Here is a 25,738-nt window from a genome sequence, read left to right as displayed (position 1 = left end):
TTTTCAGTAACATGTTTGTTTTATATAAACGAAGTAGACCAATGTTATATTTTATGCCCGTAGTACGGACAACTGCAGAACGCTCTAACAAATTCAAAACTCGATATGGCTGAGATGTACTCAAAATTTGGAGAGATAGTAAACGATTTGGATCAAAATAGTAAACGATTTGATCAATGTAGTAAATGATTTGAAAAAAATGCAGTTGGAAATGAACAACGATTACGAAGCAGGAATCAAAAGTTTGGAAGAAAAGAATGAACGCCTGATAATGGAAAACAAAGAGATGAAAAAAGTAATAAAAGATTTCGAAAAGATGAAACTTGAATTTGAAAAACAAAAAAGACAATTGAAAATTGGTCAAGTTGCATATAAGTTGGAAAGTCTTGTATGGGAATATGTATTTCCTGGTCAGGATAAAGCAAGTAAAAGAGCGAGGTATGGAACAAATTTGAAGTCTTTAAAAAGAAAGATTGACACTCTTAATGACCAAAATGTTCAAGATCACGCCAAGTTACGTTTTCCCGAGCTCGACAAAGAACTTTTTGAAGATTGGTTTATTGGTGTTGTCAAAAAAATGAAATGTTCACGCCTGGACACAGCTCACCCAAATATCGGGACGTATGAAGAAATGAAGGCTGTGATAACTGAGGAATTTAGTGATCCAGATGAGCGCGATGATATGTTGATAGTATTGGATCATCTCTGTGAAATGTATCTGAAGATGGGACGATCATTTGGAGAATAAACGATCGATTTTGTAAAAATGCAGTTTTAACATCAACTTGGTAAACTTCCCAGTCACAAATGGTGGCAACTGCAAGTAACGATCTTTATCAAACTCTATCTTACAACAGGTGCAAACACTTCTTCATAATCTATACCTGGTGATTGGGTGTAGCTTTGTGCTACCAATCTACCTTTAAATCTTTGGACTGTTCCATCAGATTTTCTTTTGACTTTAAATACCCATTTACTACCAATCACATTTTTGTTTTCGGCTGGTTGTACAAGATCCCACGTATCTCAATTAATGATTTTTATTCCAACTCTGTAGCTTTTTTCCATTCGTTATTGTTCTTTTCATTCCTTGCTTCAGCAATAGTACTTGGCTCATAAATATCTGCAGTTAAATCTTCTCTGCAATTATATAATTCGTCATCAAATCTTTGTGGTGGTCGCCTTTCAAAACGTGGATTGATACTTTCCACATCTCTTAGAAAGTTATCCTTATACGTGGCTCCCACTGGACGATTACATGGTATTGGAACATTATCTTCAGGATGATCCTCTTCATTTGCAATTTCTCCAGTATGACTTTGTGTATTGATAATTGCCTCGATTTCAGTAGTCTTATTATCATCATTCTTGCGGTAAAACTCGGAACTGTCCTTGGACTTGAATTCGTGAAATTTCCTTTCTTCAAATATGACATCTCGACTGCGAGAAAATGCTTTCTTCTCGAGATTGTATAGTTTATATCCTTTGGTGTTTTCTAGATATCCAACGATTACACATTTAGCTGATTTCTTATCTAATTTATTTCTTTTAGCATCAGGATATGCATATATACAATACATCCAACAACTCTTAGATGCGATACGTTTGGCTTTTCACTATGAACCATCTCGAACGGTGTAAGTTCATTTGATGATGTAGGACTACGGTTGCGAATGTATACAGCGGTATTCAATGCCTCTGATGTAACATAGATCGTGTACATTCAACCAAAGTTCTATTCATCCTTTCAGCGATGCCGTTTTGTTCAGGACAATATGGAACTGTTGTTTGGAGGGTTATTCCTTTTGACTTCAAATAATCACCAAATTCTCTTGAACAGTACTCTCCACCATTGTCTGAACGAAGAGTTTTGATTCTTTTGCCACGATTTTCTGTTTCATTGACAAACTGTTGAAATTGGTCCAACACTTCATTTTTACCTTTAAGAAAATATACTTGCGTGTATCGTGAATAATCGTCTGTGAATGTCACAAAATACTGAGATTTTCCATACAATTTGACATTCATTGGGCCACAAACGTCACTGTGGATTATTTCAAACAATTCAGTTGCACGACTGAAACTTCTTTTAGGAAACGGTGTATGGCACTGTTTTCCCATTATACATGCTTCACACACATCTGGCATATCTTCATCTTTCGAACTCACCATTCCTGTCACCATATCATTATTGACTAGCTTAGACAAATTATCCTTTCCCAAATGTCCAAATCGACAATGCCATAACTCCATGTTGGGATTGTTCTCAGCAACATGCACATATTCTTACATGTTTGTGAATGTAGATCGTCCAGGTTGGTATAGTCCTGAGAAGGACTGTTTTTGATGTTGTTGTTCCCGGGTTCAAACCATTTACTTTATGCACATATTCTCTTGGAATAACTTCAAGCATATACAACTTTCCTTGCATTCCTCCAATTCCCAGTAACCTTGAATCTTTAGAAATTGTACATTCATCCTCTTTGAAACAACAGTTGCTCTCAGTTTAATCATTGCTTGAACTGATAACAAGTTCCTTTTTAAATCAGGTAAATAGAGAACATTCTTCAATGCAATTCTTTGGCTTGTCCCTTTTAGATTAGTGCATAACCTGTATGTGCCCTTTCCATAAGCAACAATCACTCGATCATCTCCCAAATTAACTTTACATGGCTGCTTGAATTCAACATAATCAGATAGATTATTTACCTCAAATGTCATATGTTGGGTGGCGCCGGAGTCTATGATCCAACCATATCTTTCACTATTACCACTTGTAAATAATACTATGTCATCATCATCTCTTGCTTTATTCTTCTCTACCTCAGCATAAGCTGTCCTATTTTCTCTGTTTGAATTTCCAGAGTTGTAATTCTTGCGTTGTGGGCAATCTCTCGCAAGGTGTCCTCTATTCTTACAGTTGTGGCAAATTCCTCGAAATGTGTGTTTACTATTATTTTCTTTCTTGTATTGCTCCTTTGATTTCTTTTCTCTCCCTTTAAAATATCTATGTGTTGTATAAGCATCTTCGACCCTGTTCAAATCAGCAACTCTGTCAGTATCATTTAGTAGCATTCCTTACACCTTTTGAAAAGTCAAACTGTCTTCTACCACTGCATCCAATGCAGTGATAAGTGGCTTAAAGTTGTCCGATAAACTCATGAGTAAGGTCATTGCTAGGTCTTTATCGTCATGCTGAATTCTCATTTCTCTCAGCTGGTCGTGTAAAGACTTCATGTTTTAAATATGATCCAACAATATTATCCTCATTCTTGAATCGACATGAATAGTACTTCCAGCGTTATCACACTATTTGCAATAAGGAGACTCTAGCGAATTGGTCTTTCCTCCAACTAAAATGTCACAAGAATCATTGCTATTCAATGGAAAATCCCGACAACAGGAATAAATTATGCAATCACAAATGTACTAGCAAATTTAACACTATCCAAATTTGATTTAGTCAATGAAAAACGATAAAATTGTTTAAGATGTACTAATGAATTATTTAATGGTTACAGAGAAAAATGCATATTTGTATATTTATACATTGGATATTTGCAAGCACATGAAATATTTCCCCACAATCCTCAAAGGACTTTAATATTGTAAACAACACATACTTCCAAAGTTGTTTTTTAGCTATTTTAGCCTACTTACCATGTGTTCATTAATATAAGAGCAAGGAGCCTTAGACAAGTCAAACTCATTTTCATATTTCTTCATATTGTCCAGATTGGTGATACAAATGGATCTGTCTCTTGAACCAGATATCAACAGCCTTCCAGAATTCATTAATAACAATGAATCAATAGGATAAGACTGGATAACAGAAGTCATGGAAAGCATTTTCTTTTCGTGGACCCAGAATTCATCAAATTCTTCATTTTTATAGCATAGTTCTTTCCACCTGAAAATATAAAGAAAATTTTCTAAAATGTACAAGAACTTTCAATCATGTAATTAATCACAGAAACATGCATTACAAACATGCAAACAATAAAGCATAACAAGAATTGAAGTGGGAACCTCTTGAAATACTTAGAAAAAAAGCTAAAGCAAAGCTGATGATTAAATTATTAAAAAATGCAGGACCAAATTCACTTACTAGATAGTTTACGTATAGAAAAGACATCACTGATTACAATCTACGCAATATTACAACTTGTCTGAATGTTCCTATGCCTAGTACAACTCCTTGAAGAAAAGCTTTGCGTATGATGGGGCTTCTGTTTGGAATTCAATTCCAGCAGAAATCAGAAATAGCAAAAGCGTGTCACTTTTCAAAAGAAAATTGCTGCTTGCATTTTATGATTTGGTTTAACAAGTAACTGATGGAATAAACTAAACTCTGTAAATATTTAAACTTCTCTTCTGTAGATATTTCTTAGTAAATTTTGTAATTGTTTTTGAACAAAAGCACGCCCCTCGTGGAAATCAACCCCAGTTGACAAGGCCAGCGTGTCAAAATAAAGATTTTCATTCATTCATTCAAACATTCCTTAATAATAAAATATTGTCAAACCATTTACATTCCACACACCTTGGAGAAATGTGCCTGAAATCATCGCGCGTTTTAATTCTTGTTGGCCAGCTTTTTGTAAACCTTACCTTCCAAATTGCTTCAGTTGAAACAAGATGATAAAGCAACTTGCATACACGGGCCACTTTAGTTAACACTATTCTTGTTCTTAGAAAATAGAATATTGACAAACATTCATAATAACATCTAAGAAAAAATATTCTCATGCTTAGATGCAGTGCATACTTAGGCGCAAGTAATCAAAGTGCATTTGGTGCTTGGGGATACGACTTTTTATATAAGGATCATAAGATACATTTCAATACATTACCCCCCGTTACCATAATTTCAAAATGGCGCACCATTTGTTCAAAGCAAGGACGATAATTGTTGGCCAAAAAGGCGTTCAAAATGCGATGAATTCTCTTCAAAAAGTCATGCAAAGCGAGAAACAGATCAAAGACATAAATTTGAATCGATATTATGAAAAACCTACCGTAAAAAGGCGAAGAAAGAAGTACGAAAGCAAACGAAAGATTTATGATGCTGAGATGGACAGAAAGATTGACTTTCTTACCAGAAAAGATCGCTCCGATACACCGTGGTTATAAAATTGTCGCTCTTTATGTTTTTTTAGTTAAAATAATAATAGAAACATCCTTCAAAATTTTAATCAACAATACATTATGATGAAAGAATGGACCCGTTTGACATTTCGTCAGATCTTGTCACTACAGTGAGTCACTGTCATTAAACATTTTGATCGAGAAACAATTTTTTAATGCTGCTGACTATCACATAATTGGCATTTTTTCTGATTAGTCAAAAGAAAAAGCTGAGATATCTTGACTTCTATGCTAAAAACCGAGACTGACGATATGGAGAAGTCCTTTCAAATACAAGCAATCAAATCAAGCGATGTATTTATATATTTTTAGAAATTTCTGAACTATGCTTACAGACGTTTGAACAAAATTGGTGTCATTAACTGACTTTGTGTTAAAAATCGTTGGTATTAGTGTTTACTTTTTCAGCAACTTCATCACGATTTTTACACCAGTATTTTCAACTGTTTTTAATTTCTGAACATAAGGCATCAATGACTGTTTCACTTCTTTTTGCACCTCTGGAACTGAACACTCGAGAAGGCTGAAATAATATAAAATTAAATACGTACATACTTTGAAAGAAACTGAAGTACACGAGAGACCAAAAACATACTATGTGTAGTATATGAATTGATGTATTTGACTAGCTCCACAAACCTTACAACAAGAAAAGCTCCCCTGTTAAAAAGACACATGTTAAACAACATTTCAGGGTCTGTTCTTGTCATCAACAACGGCGAAAACAACACTTTTGAATCTAGACACAAAATGCGCATTGAATTCTTTGATACTGACAGTGAGAAATAGCAAAAGGTTAAACATTAAGGGTAACATATCGTAAAATATCGTGAACCATAAATATTTTGCAAATCATTAAAATACTTCATTAATACACACCATTCTCAATGCGTTTCTTATCTAATTGGATGAGCTGTTTAATCGCAAAATGACCACTGGCACTCTTAAAAACGTGATCCTAAAACATCCAATAAATGTTTTTTGAAAATGAATCGTCGTACAGCAAGAAACTTGTTTTGAACGAAAGTTCACCTCTTCACTATCATTGTCGACATCGAGTTCTTTACTTGCCAATTTTACAGCACTCTTCATTGCAGTTTCCACTTCATCTGAAAACGAAGACATACTGCCATGAAATATTTAACATAAATACGCGCGAGTAGGAAAATTAGTACCTCCAGCATTATGAATAATTGCCACAAAAAATTGGCTCAAAGCTTTATCAAAAAGTAATCGCTTCACATTATGAGCAGCAAACTGGATTAAAGATGGCGAAATAGCTGACAATAGTTCTCTTCTTCGCACAGAGCTCTCCTTTTGCTATAACATACAAAATGTATAACTTCATTGCTCATACCAAACATGTGAACTAAGCACGATGGTATACACTGGGCTTATAGCAAAAAAATTCCTATTTTTTAGAATGCAGAGCCTGACTGAAAAATTACCTATGCTTGTTGCCATCACCCTGGGATAACGTTTTAATAATATTTGGTGAAAAATATGCTGGTGACCGAGGAGCAAGAAGATAGAGTAAAACCTTTCTACCATGATGATTCTCGGCAAGTTCTTTCAAACAAGATAGCATTTCCTAAAATAAGATTGCATGTCGTGAAACAAACTCGCTTTAATGTATTAAAGTAGCACATGGCAATCATGCATTTTGTTATAGAGAAGCCACTGTACTCCACTGTACTCCACATAAAGAGTCGTTAAAATCGTTTAACGTTTAGTTTTCCATGTTACATATTTCCCAAACACTATGTTTACCAGTTGTATAGAGATTTTCAAAATTTTACCGATAAATTAAGATTAGCAAAATTTTACTAGTAGATAAAGATAACTAACAAGTGTACTTCAACATAACAATTCAAAATTGAACGTTTTTATGAACATAATCAATAAAAATGCACAAACCGAGATGATAACTTTTTGAACAAGAACTGTGTCATCGACGCAATCAAAGATTGCAAGCATTGTCACGTGACCGTATTCCTCCTGAAATTGAAAAGACAGATGAACGTCGTAATGCTAACGTGATAAAAATGGTAGCATCGGAAAAACAAATGAGTGAAATGTAGTGCTAAGTCATAACGAATGATAAAACAGAGGAACAATAAAAAATCTCACTTTGCATATCTTTGCAACATAGCCTTTGAAACTTTTTACGATTACTTTTCGATCCTTTAAGTATTAAACATTAACGTAAATTTCATATCAAAAATAAAATAAACAGTAATATATAGTTATTCAATAAATAAAAGCTTAGTTTCTTTAAGCACGAGATGTAACTCGATCGAGTCAACTTTCCAATATAAGATTGCTCAACTTTGCCTCATAATAAAAATACAACCTGACGTTAAAACAAGTTCATTCTCTTCTATCTCAAACAACCTTACTGTGCAGGGTGCACACAAAGTTCTTACTTTAGGAGTTCCATGCCATAAACAGGACATCGTTATCTTTGCTCCTTCACTCGTGTGAAGTATAAGGACCAACTGCTCATGCAAACATTCGATCACTTCCTGAGAAAGAATAATTTCGTTAGTGAGTGAGTGAGTGAGAGTGATGAGGTGAGTGAGGTGAGGAGGAGTGAGTGAGTGAGTGGTGAGTGAGGTGGTGATGAGTGAGTGAGTGAGTGAGTGATGATGAGGAGTGATTCATAATGATCATCATCATATCATCAATATCATTCATCATCGTCATCATTCATCATATTATTCATCATCATCAATTTATCATTATCATCATCATTCATCATCATCATTCATCATGGATCATCATGATGATCATCATCATCATCATCATAAATAATCATCATCATCATTCATATCATCATCATCGATCATCATCATCATCATGATCATCATGATGATGAGTGAGGATGGTGAGTGAGTGAGTGGTGATGAGTGAGTGGTGAGTGATGAGTGAGTGAGTGATGAGGAGTGAGTGAGGAGTGAGTGAGTGAGTGAGTGAGTGAGTGGTGAGTGAGTGAGTGAGTGAGTGAGTGAGTACAAAATCAATATACATACGGTAAGTAGTGCAAGCTGAGGAAAGACAAAAATGTTAAAATTCGACCGCCATTTTATTATGTAATTTACCGTTCTCATCTTTTCATCTGCATAAGTAAAAAATTCTAACATCGCCCTGTGCACAATTGTATGAGACACAAGTGACCTATAATAAATAATAAATACTATTCAACAATAATATGTCCATCATCCAAAGCACTTTCCACAACCATTCAACTCATCAAGACATCTTCGTTGCAATACCTCTTAACCAGTAACTATTGAATTTTATCAAAAGAATTTAAAAATCTCAAACTGAGGTACATACTTTTCTATTAAAGAAACCATTGTTTCTTTCAGATTCCGTAGAATATGAGGTTTCTTGTGTGGATCGCTTTGAATAATTTCTTCAAGTGACCGAGCATCACTAATCTACAACAGCATGGATTGTTCAAAACATAACTTGAAAATGCAATTCTTAAAAAATAGAATGAATTTCTCATATATTCTTGTTTTTCTTAAATAGATTTCTCAAACTATGTTCAACACATGTATTTTATGTGGCTCACTTGTTTAAGTTTGAGTACTCTGGAGACTACACAAAGCCATCTTCTTTCATTAATATGGTCTCACTATATCCCATGAAGGATATTGCTCATACATATTATCTACACTATAAAGTTATACTTACCGTAAACTGCTTAAACAAGAGCGGCGTGTAAGTGCGAGGGTGCTTAAGTGAGCATTTATGGTAAACCAAATTTTTTTGAAAAATCTACCTTTCCAATGGAATATTCAGCGCCATAGAATTCTTGAAGTAGATATTTCCTCTGACTTGAGTTGGCATATTCATTATATATAGTTTCAACTATTTCGCCGGCTTCCTGAGTTCAAAAGAAGAAATGTTATCCAACATTGATGTTAGCCAACCATGGAAAACTATGTATGTTCATGTCTTAAAATAAATTACTTTTGATGATATATAATTTCATAAATACATAGATTGTGATTGGTATTTTTTCAATCTATCTTCATGCTTAAAACATCATTATAATATCTGTTGAAAACAATCACACCTACCTGATGTCGAATGTATTTCTTAACCTTCCGATTGAAAGAGCATATAATGTAGATTCTTTGCTCCTTTGTTCTTAGGAATGAAAATCAGAAAATATCTTTTTGTTGGAAATGTGGAGAAATCATTAACATAATTTTACAAATATTTTACCCATATTTCATCATTTTTCTAATAAAGAATTTTGAGTACTTCTTTAAAGCCAGTTCAGAAACATTATCTAAATAACAGAACAAAACATACATACAGTCTAAAAACTTTAGCAACGCAATGCTTTAATTGCGGTCAATTGCCATATGTGGAAGTGAAATAAATTTTTAAATTTTTATCAAACACAAAACACCAAAAAAATTTAATTAAATACTCGAAATTCATTTCTTAAAAATGATGTACGCAGAACTATTCACCTTTAAATTGATCAAAAAATTTGCATCGTTGCTCGACAGAACCATATTTGATGCACATTTGTAGAACTCGTACAGTGTCATGTTTGAAAACAACCTAAATATAAAAATTATAACCAAACCATTCCTTGATGGCTCCAACAAGTTTAAATTTAAGATTATGAAAACTGCAAGAATCTTATACCTCATGACAATGTCCAGCTATTATATCAAGAACTTCATCAATCATTATACGTTTTTTGTCAGATGAAATATCTTTTCTAAATGGATGAATTAAAAATGATACATTACACTTTTAGTCAACCCCTTGCACAAAACATCATCAACAGATTTTCTGAGAGGATGCAGCGGGTGCACCCTTCTAAGTAACAGATTTGACCACCTTAAATAAATTGTTCATCCTTCAAAGAAACATTTTAAACATTCTATCTGTCTTGAATTATTGCTATTATATAAAAGAAGTAAAAGACTTTTTTTGCATTTTTAACGGGTTTGAGCAAACCTAGGAGACATTTGTAAGAATTCTCGATCTTCAATCTTAGGTTTGCAATGATCAACTCTCAAGTTCACCCAAATATCTCCTGTGTTTGGAAACACAATAAAAACTAGAAAATATCATTTCCAAATATACTATTCTTTACCTTCTTAAGGCGTCGTATTTTTTAATCAATATATTGGTAAGTTCATAATTTTGTTTCCTTTTCCTGCGAGCCAATTTTAATTGCTTTTGATCAAGTCTGGTTTGCACCTCATCATTTTTAATTCCTCGAAGTTTTTTATTTTGGGAACTGCTACTGCTGTAGTCTTCTCGTTTACGCTTTGACAAACTGTCACCAGCATCACCAGAATCTATGTTCAACTTCTGTGTTTGTTTATTTTTCTTCATTAAATCATTCTTAAAAGAAGTATTGTCCGTACGTTTACCATCCTTTCCTTTAGTTTTTACTTCTTTTTCTCCAAATGATATAGCCCTTTTCGTATTCAATGTTTTCTTTTTCTTGTTCTTCATATGAACAGCAAACTTTTTACCTCTATTTTTTATTTTGGTACTTTTAGGTCCTTCGCTTGCTGTCCTTTTTTTAATCTTCATAATTAAATTTGACTCTATATCAATATTTATAACTATCCTCTGAACCTAACGTATGTAGCCTTATATTACTTAATAAAAACAAATCTTTATGTCAAACTTTCGGTAATTTGCTCACATGGTGCTTTGCACGCCATATTGTGTTAATGAGCCGACTGTCACACGTGTCCTGCACAGCAGATGCTACATGAAATGATCAAATAAACGCCCCTATGACATATGAAATAAGCACCTTCTATCTTATAAACGCCTTTCTTGGAGTTTGAGTTTGTACTATACGAATCAGTGGCGTTTTGATTATGTGAATAGAATGAAAGCTCATTCAAGTGCAGACATTTAACAGCTCAACCCGTCATAAACTGTATTCCTATCAGGCTACCGAAAATCTTACTTCAACCCACACATTCTCCCATGAGTTGTTTTGTATGGACAACCAGGGGCTTGGTAAACGTAAGGAAGCCGTGGGTGTCCGGGTGTCAGTGCACCCACAACTTTTACACTGTGGGTGTTAAATATAGGAAGTACACCCACAAATTTAGCTTCTTGCATGAAAATATATGACATGTTGCACGCTGAGTTTTTGCAAGCACACTGAATTTTCTAATTAAGGAACTGGCACTAGCAAGCTGGAAATTTCAAATGGTTTGAACATTGCCGATATATGCAAATCATTTTTATGTAATGCATTTTCTGACAAGTTTTGTAATATATGCCGAAAAAGGAAGAAAGAACTATCAAAAATAACTAATATGAAACAGTTTCGTTACTATTCTAAGTTTCTCGCATTATCAAATTGCGAGCATTGAAAACCTACAACTTTTGAAAGCTTCCAAAGCCTCTGGGTACAACATAACGTGTTTAAAAGTAGGGGAGCCAGAATGGCATGAAAACATACTGTATAAGCAGAACTCTTTGTTTTACCATTTACCTTACAAACTACTTGCCCATGAAAAAAATGGGGAGTCCATGCCCCCCCCCCTTTACCTGAGACACCCAGCTCAGCTGTCCATGTTGTCGCCGTTTGAATGGAGTTCTTGGTGACGTTTACGGTGACACTGAATATTTCCTCCCTAAGCAACGAGCTCATATTTCACCATGAGTGCTGTGAAAAAATTTGATGGTTTTAAACGCATTATTTCAACATGCATACAAATGTAAGAGCGTTCCTTTTATTGTATCTGATAAAGAATACAATAGCATCAGAATTTATTGCAGCAGTTTATGAGCATGCGTTATTCGATAGTTCAGAAAACCAAAGCTATGTGCTTACAAGAAATGCCGCTGTGGAGATAATGATGAAAAATGTCAATGTTTACAAACAACAAGTTATTACTGCAAAGAATAAGGTATTGTATTCATTCATATGACTTGAAATAGGAACTATTGACTGTCTCACAAGATTAGCAAAAATCAAAATCGAAAAATGCAAATCTTGTTAAAGAAAACCTTCAATGGCCTTTGACTTATATGACATCCTACAGCAACTAGCATTGCAATCCAGATTTGGTTCTTTCACTTGGCGTGGATTTTCCTAATTTCCAATGCAAATGTCATCTAAATTTCAGCAAAATTTCATTGTTATGTGACTACCAGGAAAGGGGGTTGCACAGCACTCTCGTTACTTATGCACTGTCAATACTGAACTACCATTATTGTATATAGAATGCCCGTATTATTGTGTTTCCTGAATATGGCCTCACAGGATTTAATCACGACAGAGAGTCGTTTAGACCTTTTTTGGAAAATATTCCCGATCCTACAAGAATTGAATGGAATGCTTGTACAGATCCTGAACCTGATAATTCTACCTTTATATTGAATCGTCTCAGTTGCCTAGCAAAAGACAACAATATTTATTTGGTAGTAAACATGGGCGACATTAAACCTTGTAATAAAACCACAGACTTAAATTGTCCCGAAGATGGACGCTATCAATACAATACAAATGTTGTTTTTGACAACAAAGGAAATTTGATAGCTAGGTATGATTTTGTTTGTTTAATTGCTGGGAAAATTTGTTTTAAAAAACATCTTCGTTTTTTAATTTGCCATTCATTTTCTAGGTATCACAAGCAACATCCTTTCATGAACGAGCTAAAAACTGTAAATCGTCCAAAAGAACCAGAATTCATCACATTTCAGACACCATTCGGAAAATTTGGAACCTTCACATGTTTTGATGTACTTTTTCATGATCCAGCGATCACATTGGTGGAAAAGTATAATATTGATCACGTGGTTTTTCCAACTGCTTGGTTTGATGTATTACCGCTTTTTGCCGCAATTGGTTTTCACAGCTCCTGGGCCCGTGGTATGGGTGTCAACTTTCTCGCATCCAATACGCATGTCCCTATCTTGCTTAACACAGGTAGCGGTATTTATAGCTACAACGGATCTAAAGACTACTTTCGAAGTTTATCAGAAGGGGGAAAACTTTTGATTGCGAGCTTGCCAAAGTCACATCGAAACCTAGCGCTTGACAAATCTGCTGCACAAATAGACAGAGATAATCTTTCTCATAGCAATGTTACTTGGAATGAAGAATTCTATTCGGATTTGTTTGGCGATCTTTTTCAGTTTAAAGAATTGCGCAATGATGAAGATGCTTTGAAAATATGTTACAATCACAGCAAAACTTGCTGTTCCTTGACGTACAAGATGGTAAAGAAAAGAACAGACGAATTATATGCGCTGGGAGTATTTGACGGTATTCACACAAAGGAAGGACAATACTATCTACGAATATGTACTTTGATAAAATGTTTGAACACAAGTCGTAAGAGCTGCGGCCAAAAAGTTTATAATGCAAAAACAATCTTTGAGTTTATTTCACTGAACTCTTATCTTAACACGTCATACGTCTTTCCTCAGGTAGTGGCAGATGGAGTTTCACTCCTTCCTGGAGAATGGATGAATGACTTCCCTGTGCACATGTTGGAAACTACTCAAACACTGAGTAAAGGTCTTCTTACAGCTGCCTTGTTTGGTCGTGTTTATCATCTAGATAATTCCACTTCAACTGCTTCGAATATCAACAATAATCACAAATTTACATCTGCTTTCAGAGCTTGCTTAAGTTTGTTGTGTATTATTTGTGCTGAAAGTTTGAGATTATTCTGATTTTTAGGTAAATCATCAAATCTACGTCAGTTGACTGAAAATTCATTTATGTGATGATTATAACAGTTGATTTTCTGGTGAAATGAAATTAAGATTAAATAATATAATATGAAGTAATTGGTTTTATATATAAGTTTAAATAAGCGTTATTATGAAAATAATGTTAATTACAAGTTTCCAAATTGGTGTTACACGAAAACGATTGATCATCAAACCCAATGTTCTTCATCCTCGCTCTTCTTGCGGAATTTGTTTACAAATATTGTCGCTGGTTTCTCATCATGTATGACGTCACTAAAAAGATTTAAAAATAGCAATTGTAAAATGCAATGAACAAAAACTGTTACAGCTTAAAAGCGGCTAAGGCTACAGCGTAGGTCATTGAAATATGTTATTGATATATAAAATAGATATAAATAGTTATAAATTTTTCATTAGACATTACCTGTTTAATTTACGATGAATAAACGGTTCACTTCTAGACATCAATTTTCCTAAGTCAGCACTGTGTCGTATGAAACCTTCTCTAATGAACTTCCCAGTGTTTCTTTTTCTCGGTGGAACTTCTTTAGGCTTACCTGTTTCCAAAGCGTCGCCTGCCGTTGTCTTTAGCTCGGACGAGGGAATCTGATTTTTCTCTCGATGTTGCCGTTCAGCTTCCTCAATTGCCCAATGTTCCGGGTTAGAAAGCCGACGGTTTTCTTCATCAAAAGGCTTGTCTTGTTTTTGTGTCAACAAACCTTCCTTAGCTTCCGGAGTATTTTGACTCTTACGACTATAATTCGACCTGATAACAATATTCCTTTTGAGGTCTGAATTTTCATTTGTTAATTTTTCAATTTTCCGCTCTAAAATTCGACGAGTCTTTGAAAGTTCTAAAGATTTTTCCATAGTGATATCATTCGCTCGAGCATTTTCTTTTCTAAGAGTTAAGATTGTTTCATTCTTTTCTTTATTGCTTTCTTCTAAAACATGAACGTATTTCTTGAGTTGAGCAATTCTGCTACTTTCTTTGGATTTCTCCGCAAGTCCATCTTCACTATCTACAAACTCTCTTGAAGAAATTCGTGCCAGTTTTCTGTTTTTCAATTCCAATTCATTTTTAAGAGTAGATAATTCAACCTGCAGTTTTCCATGCACGAGTTCGTTTTCTCACATCGTTGTCTAAACGCCTCGCGTTCCTTTTTAACTCTGTCAATGGCAAGCTCCATCTCTCGAATATTTTTCCAAGATTTTTTTTGCCCTTGTATCATTTTCTTTTCCTCAGACAACTGATGAAGAGCAATTTTCAGGCCTTCAGTTGCTTCCTTGCCTTTCTCAGCAAGTTCACTATTTTCTTGCGTTACTTGCTCGTTAATCTTACTCAGTTTCAGAATTTCAGCTTTGTGTGATTCTGTTATTACTTTTATTTCCTTTTGTAAAGAAACTATTGTTGCTTCGTTATCTGTCTTTTGTTTCTTAAGTTGAGTTAATTCACGTTCAAGTTTTCTTCGGGATATTGAAGTTTTGTACTTCCTTAGGAATAGGAAAGAAAACAATCATTGAATGAGTATATTAATTTAAAAAAGTAATGAAGCAATACAAATGATATCTTTAAAAAAATAATTACCCTAGTTAGTTTTTCAATATCTCTTTGTTGTTCGTCCCTCGTAGTCTTGTACTCTTTCTCTTGTTTTTTTATTTGTTGAAGAAGTTTTTCGTTTTCCTTAATTATTGCGTCTCTTTCACTTTGCTTAGTCAAAGAATCATTCTTTCCATTAACATTATGATTCAAATCCAACGTTTCCAAAGAAGTAAGCGCTGAATAACTTTTGAGCTGGTCAATAAGGCTAATTTGTTCATATTGCAATGAAATAATTTCACCATGTTCTGTTCCTGATATTCCCGAATCCAAACTTTCCAACTCTGACACGCATTTTCTTAATTCAACCAAAAGATCATCTTTAATGTCGTCGACTTGTAAACTTTCCTCAGAAACTGTAGGAGGAGACTCTAATGATTTCCAATACGAAAGCAATCTACGTTTATCATGGAATGAGTCATATTCCGGAGAGCGTTGTTCTTGTCGTTTCTTTTGTTTCATCTCAACAAAATGATTCATTAAAACAGCAGAATAGTATGTAAACTGAAAGGGATAAAAACGCTTGTATGAACATTATGTAATGAACAATATAGAATGGTAGTGTGGACGTACGTAATGTCAATATTATATAGTAGCATGATCAATATACATACGCTAAGTATATCATGGTAATATGGTCAATACAAAAGCCAATATAGTATGGTATATGGTCAATACATGCGGTTAATATAGCATGGTAATATGGTCAATATACATACGGTCAATATAGCATGGTATATGGTCAATACATACGGTCAATATAGCAAGGTAATATGGTCAATATACATAGGGTCAATATAACATGGTATACGGTCAATAGAGAATAGTAATATGGTCAATACATACGGTCAATATGGCAGGGTAATATAAACAGCTCATAAGTTAATATAGAAAGGTAGAAGAACATGGAAGGATCAATGCATTCTAAATATATCTTACCTAAAATGCCGTACATTCCTTTCATTCACGAACCAACTCAAGATAAAGAATCTCTAGAATGGTGTAGAAATGCTCTAAAAATCAAAAAATGCCATTTTTCCAATGATTTTACAATGCTATACAAAGCACGACTACATAAGCAACAATTAATAACCAATTTATAAACACAATAGTGTTTATGGAGCTAGATTTGACATAAGTAAAGTTAAACAGTTTTAAGAGGAGAAATTTGAGGACTGTCACGATAAAAAACCCCAAGAATTCACAATTGTGAAACATTTAAATTGTAACGTTTTGAAATAAAGTTTAAATATTTACTGAAATATAAATGGATTTAATAATGTTTACCTTTCAAAGTTCTACTATTGCTACATATGTTACGACAAAAAACTAAAGAAAATTTTTATCACAAAAAAGAGAAAAGATTGACGGTTTTGCAAACAAGTTATTCGAGTATAGTTCGATTGTAAATATACATTGAACATCTACAAAATGAGAGAGTGATGTTGAAGTGCATCGGTTTTATATCAATTTCCTTTCGATCAAAACAATGAAAGAAATAACATGAATGCTATGATAAACTGAAATACGTAGAAAAACAATTTGAAGAATTCCTCATTACAAAAGATATCTTACCAAGTAAATGTTCAGAGGAGCAATCTTTATCAAGACAATAGCGAACAACCAAGGAAAAACACGACGAAATACACCGGAGTTTGTACACAATGATGCATATAAGAATAAACATAAGATTTGCATTCATATTATTATGTAAATTGCTTTTGAGAGCAGGAAACGAGATACTTGATAAAATAAAGAGGTCGTTTTTATGTCATTTCGTCTTAAGTGTTGATTTCAGCTTTAGATTCGCTTGGTGACAACGCAAAAAAATTAAATACGATAGATTGAAAATCATTTTTCGCTATTTGTTCAACGCAACTTAAGCACAGATGGCATTTACATTGAAAAACACAGAGGAAATTTGCATTTACGAGTGCATTAAGAAATTTACATTTAAGGTAAGGCACCAGGTGAACTTAGACAAAAAAGTTTAATGGAGAAATCTAGGTGGGACATAAACATTTAATTTCAATGAAAAGATGTGGGTGAGACATAAACATATGCTTTTAAGCTCGAGTGATTTTCACTCATAAAACCACAATCGCAAACTTTATACCCATACTCATAGCAAAATCTTTGTTAAAAGTACAGAGTTTACTCACTTAAATAAATGTATTTTTTACATAATAAATAAAGAATTTATGAGCTAAAACGTAACTGTACGTTGTTCAATGGTATATATTTACAAAATACAATAAAGGATTTTATTCTATCGTTGCTAGTAAGCATAATTAGACAAGTTTTTAAACTCGGATATGTGGGTTGGCCATAGTAACGGATTTCATCCCTAATATTAAACTATATTAGAACGACCTTGACCAGACAAAATACGTCACGACTGACGAATCTCCACAACAGAATTCTAAAAATATTGTAAACTTTGAACTTCATTCATTGCTGATATAATTTAACTAACGTAATAGATACATATTTTTGTTTATTTAATTTTTCGTAAAGTTTTTAAACAAATTTAACTTTTCGTCAACAGGTTAAATGTGGCAATGATTAAAATTGACTTTTTCGAATATTTTTGAATTCAAATTTTGACATAGCGCGACATTAACATTTAGTGAATATTTCTGCCAATGGAGATCCTCTGTAAGACTTTTGTTCTGTATCTAAGACAAGAACAAGTATCCTACAACTTTTATGTCATAATTAAAAGACGCGACGGTATTGTTAGAATTATAGTTTGAAAGAAACCAAAAAAAGTAAACATAAAAATGCAACCTCATTTCGTCCTTTCCTGTAATCTGGTTAGTTCATTTGCGCCTTTTCCGGAGGGATTTTCAGGCGATGTAGGAGAAACTGGTTGAATGTTGCATAACTTTGATGTAGATGTTAAAAATCCAGCTAAAAAAAATATAGTAAACTCAGTTAATAATAAAACTGGTTCTGCTGGTCATAGTAAACTCAGACAATAAAACTGGTTCTGCTGGTCATCGATGTGCAACTATTTGCAACGTCGCCCACTATTACCAAAGAAAAATATTTATTACTTCACTGCCGAACACTACCTATTTATTATCTGTTTGATTTAATGCGATCGTCTCGTGGACTACTGTAGCAAGTACGTACACCACATTTTAAGAGAAACTATATAAAGTTAATACCTGTCATTATACCATTCTTTTTATCTGTTGTATCTTCAGATACTTCATCTCGATGGCTAGTTATACAATACACACCAACAAAGGATAAGAAACAGCTAAATAATAAAAATTCAGGAAATGAATGAAAAGTGAAATGCATACATTTTCATGGTAGCAGCAAAAAATCGTTATAAGTTTCATTTGCCTTAATCATTAAAGGTACATGTAATAAATTTATAACAAATTTTGTAATTTGGTATCGTACAATTTAAACTCAAGAGAGCCGACCAGAATCGACAAGAAAACAGGAATTAAAGAAAGACAAAACTCATTTTGATTATGTGGTGTTGAAATGTTAAGCTCACCAATGATGAAAAACGCACTAAGATTGCTGTAAGAATCTTTGCAACCATGTAGCCAACTCACAAACGATCAATAAAAATTAAATTGAGATCCTGTCAAATTTCCTTAGAGTCAATGGCTGAAATATCATGCTTTTGTTAAAAGCATATTTTAACATTGGGAATAAAAACGTTTTTTGTTTTATTTTTGTCTTTGTCTGCACACACGCACGCACACACGCACACACACACACCGACATCCGAGTTGACAAACTCGACAAATTAAGCGCACTTGACTCTGGAGATGACTACCGCTAAGGTTGTTGAAACGTCAGCCACCAACATCAACATAAACAGCCTTTCTAAGAACACAACTAACCTGGACGATCTACATCTACAAACATGTAATGTAACCATTCACATAAACGACATTACTAGACTAGCTGTTTGCTTTAAGAATGTTTTCGCTTTTTCGAAATGTGCCCGTGAAATATTATGGAATAGAAATGGACGTAAAAATGTTTGCCAACAAACAAAAATGTGCTGTTCACCGGGAATATTTAACAAACCATAAAAATAGTGTTACCAGGTACTAATGATTTATAGAAGTCGATGCAAAATGAAAAACAATTAAAATATTCACCCAAAAAGGAACATGAAGATTACTAAGAATGACAGTCCATAGAATTCTCTGTAAAACATAATACCTGCAACAAAATAAAATATCAAATTGGAGCCTTGCCGCGCTATTAATTACAACAAATTTGAGAGGAAAACATAGTGTAGATTCATACCAGAAAGAATGGCACTTATAGTAAAAAAGACAAAGTTTGTTGGAACCACAACTGTAGCGTCATAATGCTTCATGGCCACGTTTAAAAATCTACGACATAAAAGCAGAAGAAAAAATAACCATTTAGCCACCAAACGCTTTGCATTTTTGACACCGTAAAAATAACTAGTGTTTTATAAAACAAAAGAAGAAAATGAGATATAGTAAAAACGAGGAATAGTGGAAACAAATGCCTACTAACGTACATAACGTACCTTACTTGGGCCACAGAAGTGATGACCATTAAAATAAACATGATATAAGGTAGTGGGTGGCTCAATTGATTCATACCAGAAAAAGTAAGATTGATCATTGAAGATACTCCCTTGGCACAAATTACAGTAACAGAACCTGAAAAGTACAATAGTAAACTTTTTTTGGTTCCAGGGACTCATTTCTGCTTTAAGAAAGTAATGTATGATGTCTTCAGGGAGGGACAAGCATAGCAACAACCCTTACCAGGCATAGAAATATTCCTTACCCTAGCATAACAATATTCCATACCAAGCATAGCAACATTCGTTACTTAGTATAGCAACATTCCTTACCAAGCATAGCAACATTCCTTACCAAGCATAGCAACATTCGTTACTTAGTATAGCAACATTCCTTACCAAGCATAGCAACATTCGTTACTTAGTACAGCAACATTCCTTACCAAGCATAGCAACATTCCTTACCAAGCATAGCAACATTCCTTACTTAGTATAGGAACATTCCTTACCAAGCATAGCAACATTCCTTACCAAGCATAGCAACATTCCTTACCTAGTATAGCAACCAGCAAAAGAGAAATGAACACATTCTCAATGCAGTATCGTTTTTGAAAATACAGCAGTCCACAAAATAACACTATTTCAAGGAACTAAGAATGAAATATAAAAATTTAATGTTAAAAATAATTAAATATCCACTGATAGTGTATGTTACAACACAAACTCTAGCTTAGTTCACTCACAATATACAAAACAAATGACCACTGCCTCACATATGACATCAACTGTTTGGCTGTGGGTTCACTAGTTTCCTAAAATTAAACACAATATCCATACACAGTACTACTCACAAGTAAGTTTACCGAAAACGCGTTCCAGTTGCGCATCCAGTTACGTATCAAAACGCGTTCCAGTTGCGCATCCAGTTACGTATCAAAACGCGTTCCAGTTGCGCATCCAGTTACGTATCAAAACGCGTTCCAGTTGCGCATCCAGTTACGTGTAAAAACGCTTTCTGTCGCAGAATTCACTGAGTTCGTCCAGAAAATTGATCTGCACTCTGATTCGGTTTGTTTTATGGAGTTTATTAGCAATGAACAATCTACACAATCTCCCCGACTATTACAAATTTGAGTCTATTTATATGTTTACATTTCGTGACTTACGTGCACTATTACAACATGAATTAAGAGAGAAAATACTTAGGAAGTGTTAAGTATATACACCCTAATTTAATTATAATTTTGGCACACATAAAACTCTGCATGGGAACTTATAAAATCTGGCATGCAATAAAATATATAAATGAAATATCCTAAATTATACAACACTTTCCAGTTGCGCATCCAGTTACGTATCAAAACGCGTTCCAGTTGCGCATCCAGTTACGTGTAAAAACGCTTTCCAGTTGCGCATCCAGTTACGTATCAAAACGCGTTCCAGTTGCGCATCCAGTTACGTATAAAAACGCGTTCCAGTTGCGCATCCAGTTACGTATCAAAACGCGCTCCAGTTGCGCATCCAGTTACGTATCAAAACGCGTTCCAGTTGCGCATCCAGTTACGTGTAAAAACGCTTTCCAGTTGCGCATCCAGTTACGTATCAAAACGCGTTCCAGTTGCGCATCCAGTTACGTATAAAAACGCGTTCCAGTTGCGCATCCAGTTACGTATCAAAACGCGTTCCAGTTGCGCATCCAGTTGCGCATCCAGTTACGTATCAAAACGCGTTCCAGTTGCGCATCCAGTTACGTATCAAAACGCGTTGTTGGCCTCATCCGATCATTCATCGGTAATCATCATTTATACTCGCTATACAAGTGTTCAATTTCGAAAATTTCCATGTTATACGGAGTTTTTTTGAACAATCGCGAGCGCGTTCAGAACGTGTCCCCAAATTTTCTTGGAACGCGTTCAGGACGCGTTCGAAACGCAAATGAAACGCAAATGAAACGCGAACGCACTGTTAAGTTACACTTCTGAGCAGTACTGTAATTAAGTCATACTTCATAACTCATAACAAAAAATCAATATTTTTCAATAAAAATCGTACAAACCTTGGTTGAAAATGTTACCAATAGAAACGCGCCCACAACAGCCATTGATATGCCTAAAACACAATATTGTTAAAATTTTAAATTCAAGCATTCCATTCAAAAGTGAATGGTAGTCCATATGTATTTCTATTTATAAATGAAGTATCTTTAGCTTACCAAATAGATCTTGAAGTCTGAAATTCTCACCCAAAAAAACAACAGCAATAATTGCATTGGCTAAAATGAAAAGTGTTATAGTGTTATAAAGAAATTTAAATACTTTAAGTCCTTAAAAATGACCATAAAATATAGAGTTTCAGTTCTCAACAGAAGGGTGGCCTGCAGTCAGTGCAGCGGTTTAACCAATGTTTTTTTTTATTCTATACAATGTAAAATTTTTGGTGCCCATTCCCTGTAAAAGCTACAGATTTCTAATGAAATGAATAATGCTAATGATGAAAAATTTAAATGGCTTGGACAAACTTGCGGGCTAGCTAGGGCCACTGGTAGGTTAGGTCTAATAAATTCTAAATACAATAAAAAGTTTTACACAAGCATAAAATTCCTATTTATTAAGATTATAAAATACAAAATTACCTATAACAGTAGTTGTTCCAAGAGGAGCTACAAGCGAAGCGGGTGCAAAACCATAAGCAGAAAAATTTCCAATTTCACCAAATACCATTAAAACAATACCAAACCTACATCAAATTGTTGATTGCATCATGAAATGTGTAGTAACAGTAAAGAAATAATAAAATATTAATAAGAAATTTCCACATGATCTTCATTAATATGTTATGTGCATCAGTTTTATGTACATATGTGGACAGATATCAAAAGCTTAACCTAAATCATTCATGCTCAAGCTTCGTAACAACATAGAAACAAATTGTGGTGCCACTTCACTGTACAACTTAGTGCTGTATATTTATTTAGAATACTAACTATGGATAGCCACCTTAGGGCGATGTTTGGTCAGAAATAGTAATTTACTGGTGGCCATTATGTTAATCACATGCATAATAAGATATGTGCAACACAAAAAATTTCAATTGAGTTGTGTGATTTGAAGGACTGTGGCTTTGTATCATAAATTATCAGTATATCTTTTACATGTTTGTAAATGTAGATCGTCCAAGTTGGTATAGTCCTGAGAAGGACTGTTTTTGTCGTTGTTGACTGAAGTTTCGGCAACCTTAGCGGTAGTCATCTTCAGAGTCAAAATGTTTTGACTCTATTATTTTGACTATGAAGATGACTACCGCTAAGGTTGCCGAAACGTCAGTCAACAACAACAAAAACAGTCCTTCTCAGGACTATACCAAGCTGGACGATCTACATTTACAAACATGTAACGATACTACTGGGTTCAAACCATTTACTTTAGACTATCTTTTATTATGCTTTCATAAATAAATAGAACAGTGCTACAAATGTTGATCATACCTTTCTAAAAATAATAACTTTATCTAGTAAGGTCATTCAACATGTATTACCAAATTAAAAATTCATGATATTGTACTATTTCTGATACAACAATTGTTTGTTTTCATAAATTGTATTTTTGTGCATTTACTTCATTTTTAAATAAAGTTAGGATGAAACACAAATGACACTTTTAATGATACAAATGCCTAGCAGCATTTTGTGTATGTTAAGGTTAAGTAATTTTTGGTAGTTTGCATTTTTAATGAACTTTTTTGATGATTTAGTGCTATCTTGTCCAGCTGTATTTTCTCAAGGCTTTCTTATTTTAAGTCAATATTACTGATCTTCTTACCACCAAACTTTGCTTCTCAAATATGCTTTCCCATCCGAGTCGTCGGTAGTTGCAATCTGATTGTGAGAGTATTTCTATAACAACACATGAATAAAGTTTTAAATTTCAATTTGCTTGACAACATCACAATATATGCAAAAATGAAAAGTAAGATCATGATATTGACGTGCAAAATGGTTTGAAAATTACAATAGTAAGTCCACTTTGCTTCCTTAGATGTGCAAGAATTTGATAATCTTGAATGAAAATGTCATTTATGATTATATAAAAAATCCTTACCTGCAAATTCATGGAAATACTAATAAGTAAATTTCCACTAATTGCCAGTACAGCACCCACAAAGATGTACTGTAAATAAAACATACCTTTCATTAATTTGTTAACTACTTACAATTTAGTACAATAAACTCCAAAAATCTACCAGCTTTTTTCTATTTCTCAAATTCTCCAAATATCAACCATTGCACATGCATCACATCATTCATCAAATGAGATTTATGATTATAATGATTACCACAACTTAATGCTATCCCAGATATGATGCATCAAGTTTCCACAGCAAGACCACAAATTAACCATTAGTCAACACAGACTAGCTAATCTTTAAAAGCAAACATGCATAAAACTAGTTTCTCGTGTCATTATAAGTCTACGAAGGTAAACCAAAGACAATTAAGGAATGATTTTATCACCTCATTTTTGACACATTAAATAATGTAAAAACAATGATCAACATTGAATGCACAACTTTTGTATTTTCACAAATTTCAACAAAGCTTAAAATACAAGCAAACCAATTTATCTTGTCAAATGAAACAGCTAAACTTGATCAAGCACACTAAAACAAATTAAAATCTGCTGAAGAACAATATAATGTTCGCACATAATTTCAATAAACCGTTATTTGATAAAGATCATTAATATTTATAAACGAAAATACGAACTTCCATTGCTAATTTACTCTGAGTTTACCCTGTTTATTGTAATGAAATGCTAAAAAATAAGTTTTTAGTTTCAAAAAATACTGTGATGCAAAATGCTGTCTTATTACGACAAAATTTTATTAATTTTAAATGAATATTAATAACAACGCGAGAAAATGATTGATTAAATATTGAAATTTTAACTTCTCCAAATCATAAAATATTGCGCATTGAAACTACACTCTCGAAACTCAAAACAGAATTTGCATTTTTCTCCTCGATTTCAACAATTATATGTGCTTTGATAAATGAAATACGACCATAATAAGTAAATTGATGTTTCATATTTGACATGCATGAAAGCATGAAAAATACAAACCTCAAGATACATTGAGCATAAAAGTTCTATTTTGTAATTCAAATACACGAACTTTATTCATTGTGTTTAGTATGGAATAAGCACAACAAACAAAATTTGCATTAGCCTTCGGAAATTTTGGCATACAACCAACCTCGTGTAGAAAAAACGAAATGCAAACTGATATATATGACTACTAAATGGAAAATCTACCTTCCCAGGAACTTTATCGTCATCATCTTCGTCCACCAACGTAGAATTCATGCCTTTACTAATATTTTTGTATGTTAGTTCTCAGCTTAAAAGTATTAAAGGATAAGAAATTCATATCTTCTAAAGCGATTTACAGGTAAAAGTTGGACAGACTTCAAAGTTCAAACAGCAATTAACTGAAGGGAAGCTGTCATCTGTGAAGCAATCAATATCTTGTAGTAAAGTTATCAATGTGTCTAGTACCCAGCTCCTGCGCAGCTTACATACGAACATCATCATTTATAGATATGATCTATTTTACGTCATTGCCAGTGCTCTTAACAGTAAACATGCGAAAAAATAAAACAATATCCAGTAAAACACAAGAGCTATGCAAAGCCAGTTCTGAAGACAGCAGACCATTGTAATTTACAGTAACGA

General features: G+C 33.7%; 4 protein-coding genes across 6 annotated transcripts; 1 reads left to right on the top strand and 3 right to left on the bottom strand.

The window, feature by feature from the left end:
• Window positions 1-5,433: 5,433 nt before the first annotated feature.
• Window positions 5,434-11,172, bottom strand: LOC124445327 (pumilio homolog 3-like). Its single transcript, XM_046996051.1, has 18 exons — window positions 10,280-11,172; window positions 9,823-9,898; window positions 9,642-9,735; window positions 9,388-9,454; window positions 9,240-9,309; window positions 8,939-9,043; window positions 8,488-8,591; window positions 8,250-8,325; window positions 7,575-7,673; window positions 7,279-7,332; window positions 7,066-7,146; window positions 6,597-6,739; window position 6,536; window positions 6,324-6,468; window positions 6,181-6,257; window positions 6,028-6,106; window positions 5,788-5,887; window positions 5,434-5,671 (listed from the first exon to the last, which is right to left on the bottom strand). The coding sequence occupies exons 1-18, from the start codon at window positions 10,726-10,728 to the stop codon at window positions 5,545-5,547; spliced, it is 1,947 nt and encodes a 648-aa protein (XP_046852007.1). The 5' UTR covers window positions 10,729-11,172; the 3' UTR covers window positions 5,434-5,544.
• Window positions 11,173-11,800: 628 nt separating this feature from the next.
• Window positions 11,801-14,044, top strand: LOC124434554 (pantetheinase-like). Its single transcript, XM_046984439.1, has 3 exons — window positions 11,801-12,071; window positions 12,388-12,707; window positions 12,789-14,044. The coding sequence occupies exons 1-3, from the start codon at window positions 11,868-11,870 to the stop codon at window positions 13,843-13,845; spliced, it is 1,581 nt and encodes a 526-aa protein (XP_046840395.1). The 5' UTR covers window positions 11,801-11,867; the 3' UTR covers window positions 13,846-14,044.
• Window positions 13,876-25,579, bottom strand: LOC124434564 (NIPA-like protein 2). Of its 3 annotated transcripts, none has more exons than XM_046984463.1 (18): window positions 25,319-25,579; window positions 24,104-24,172; window positions 23,825-23,898; window positions 22,639-22,742; window positions 22,219-22,278; window positions 22,063-22,115; window positions 20,750-20,818; window positions 20,560-20,656; window positions 20,007-20,142; window positions 19,754-19,842; window positions 19,603-19,666; window positions 18,640-18,734; window positions 18,257-18,379; window positions 17,042-18,144; window positions 16,406-16,479; window positions 15,455-15,970; window positions 14,291-15,360; window positions 13,876-14,139 (listed from the first exon to the last, which is right to left on the bottom strand). In XM_046984463.1, the coding sequence occupies exons 1-13, from the start codon at window positions 25,367-25,369 to the stop codon at window positions 18,258-18,260; spliced, it is 1,083 nt and encodes a 360-aa protein (XP_046840419.1). In that variant the 5' UTR covers window positions 25,370-25,579; the 3' UTR covers window positions 13,876-14,139; window positions 14,291-15,360; window positions 15,455-15,970; window positions 16,406-16,479; window positions 17,042-18,144; window position 18,257. The 3 variants fall into 3 exon arrangements, with proteins under 3 accessions (XP_046840419.1, XP_046840405.1, XP_046840413.1); XM_046984449.1 differs by having other exon boundaries at window positions 17,042-17,888; window positions 25,319-25,577; XM_046984457.1 differs by having other exon boundaries at window positions 16,406-16,458; window positions 17,042-18,379; window positions 25,319-25,578.
• On the bottom strand, window positions 14,055-15,928 carry LOC124450662 (rho-associated protein kinase 1-like). The gene is made up of 4 exons (XM_047001327.1): window positions 15,455-15,928; window positions 14,968-15,302; window positions 14,291-14,923; window positions 14,055-14,139 (listed from the first exon to the last, which is right to left on the bottom strand). Exons 1-4 carry the CDS (start codon window positions 15,926-15,928, stop codon window positions 14,055-14,057), a joined length of 1,527 nt encoding a protein of 508 aa, XP_046857283.1.
• Window positions 25,580-25,738: the final 159 nt, after the last annotated feature.

The sequence above is a fragment of the Xenia sp. Carnegie-2017 genome, unplaced genomic scaffold (assembly GCF_021976095.1).
Source record: "Xenia sp. Carnegie-2017 unplaced genomic scaffold, XeniaSp_v1 HiC_scaffold_1, whole genome shotgun sequence".
Classification (NCBI taxonomy): domain Eukaryota; kingdom Metazoa; phylum Cnidaria; class Anthozoa; order Malacalcyonacea; family Xeniidae; genus Xenia; species Xenia sp. Carnegie-2017.
Note: the sequence above shows the minus strand (reverse complement) of the source record. Positions and strands in the feature narration are given on the sequence as shown.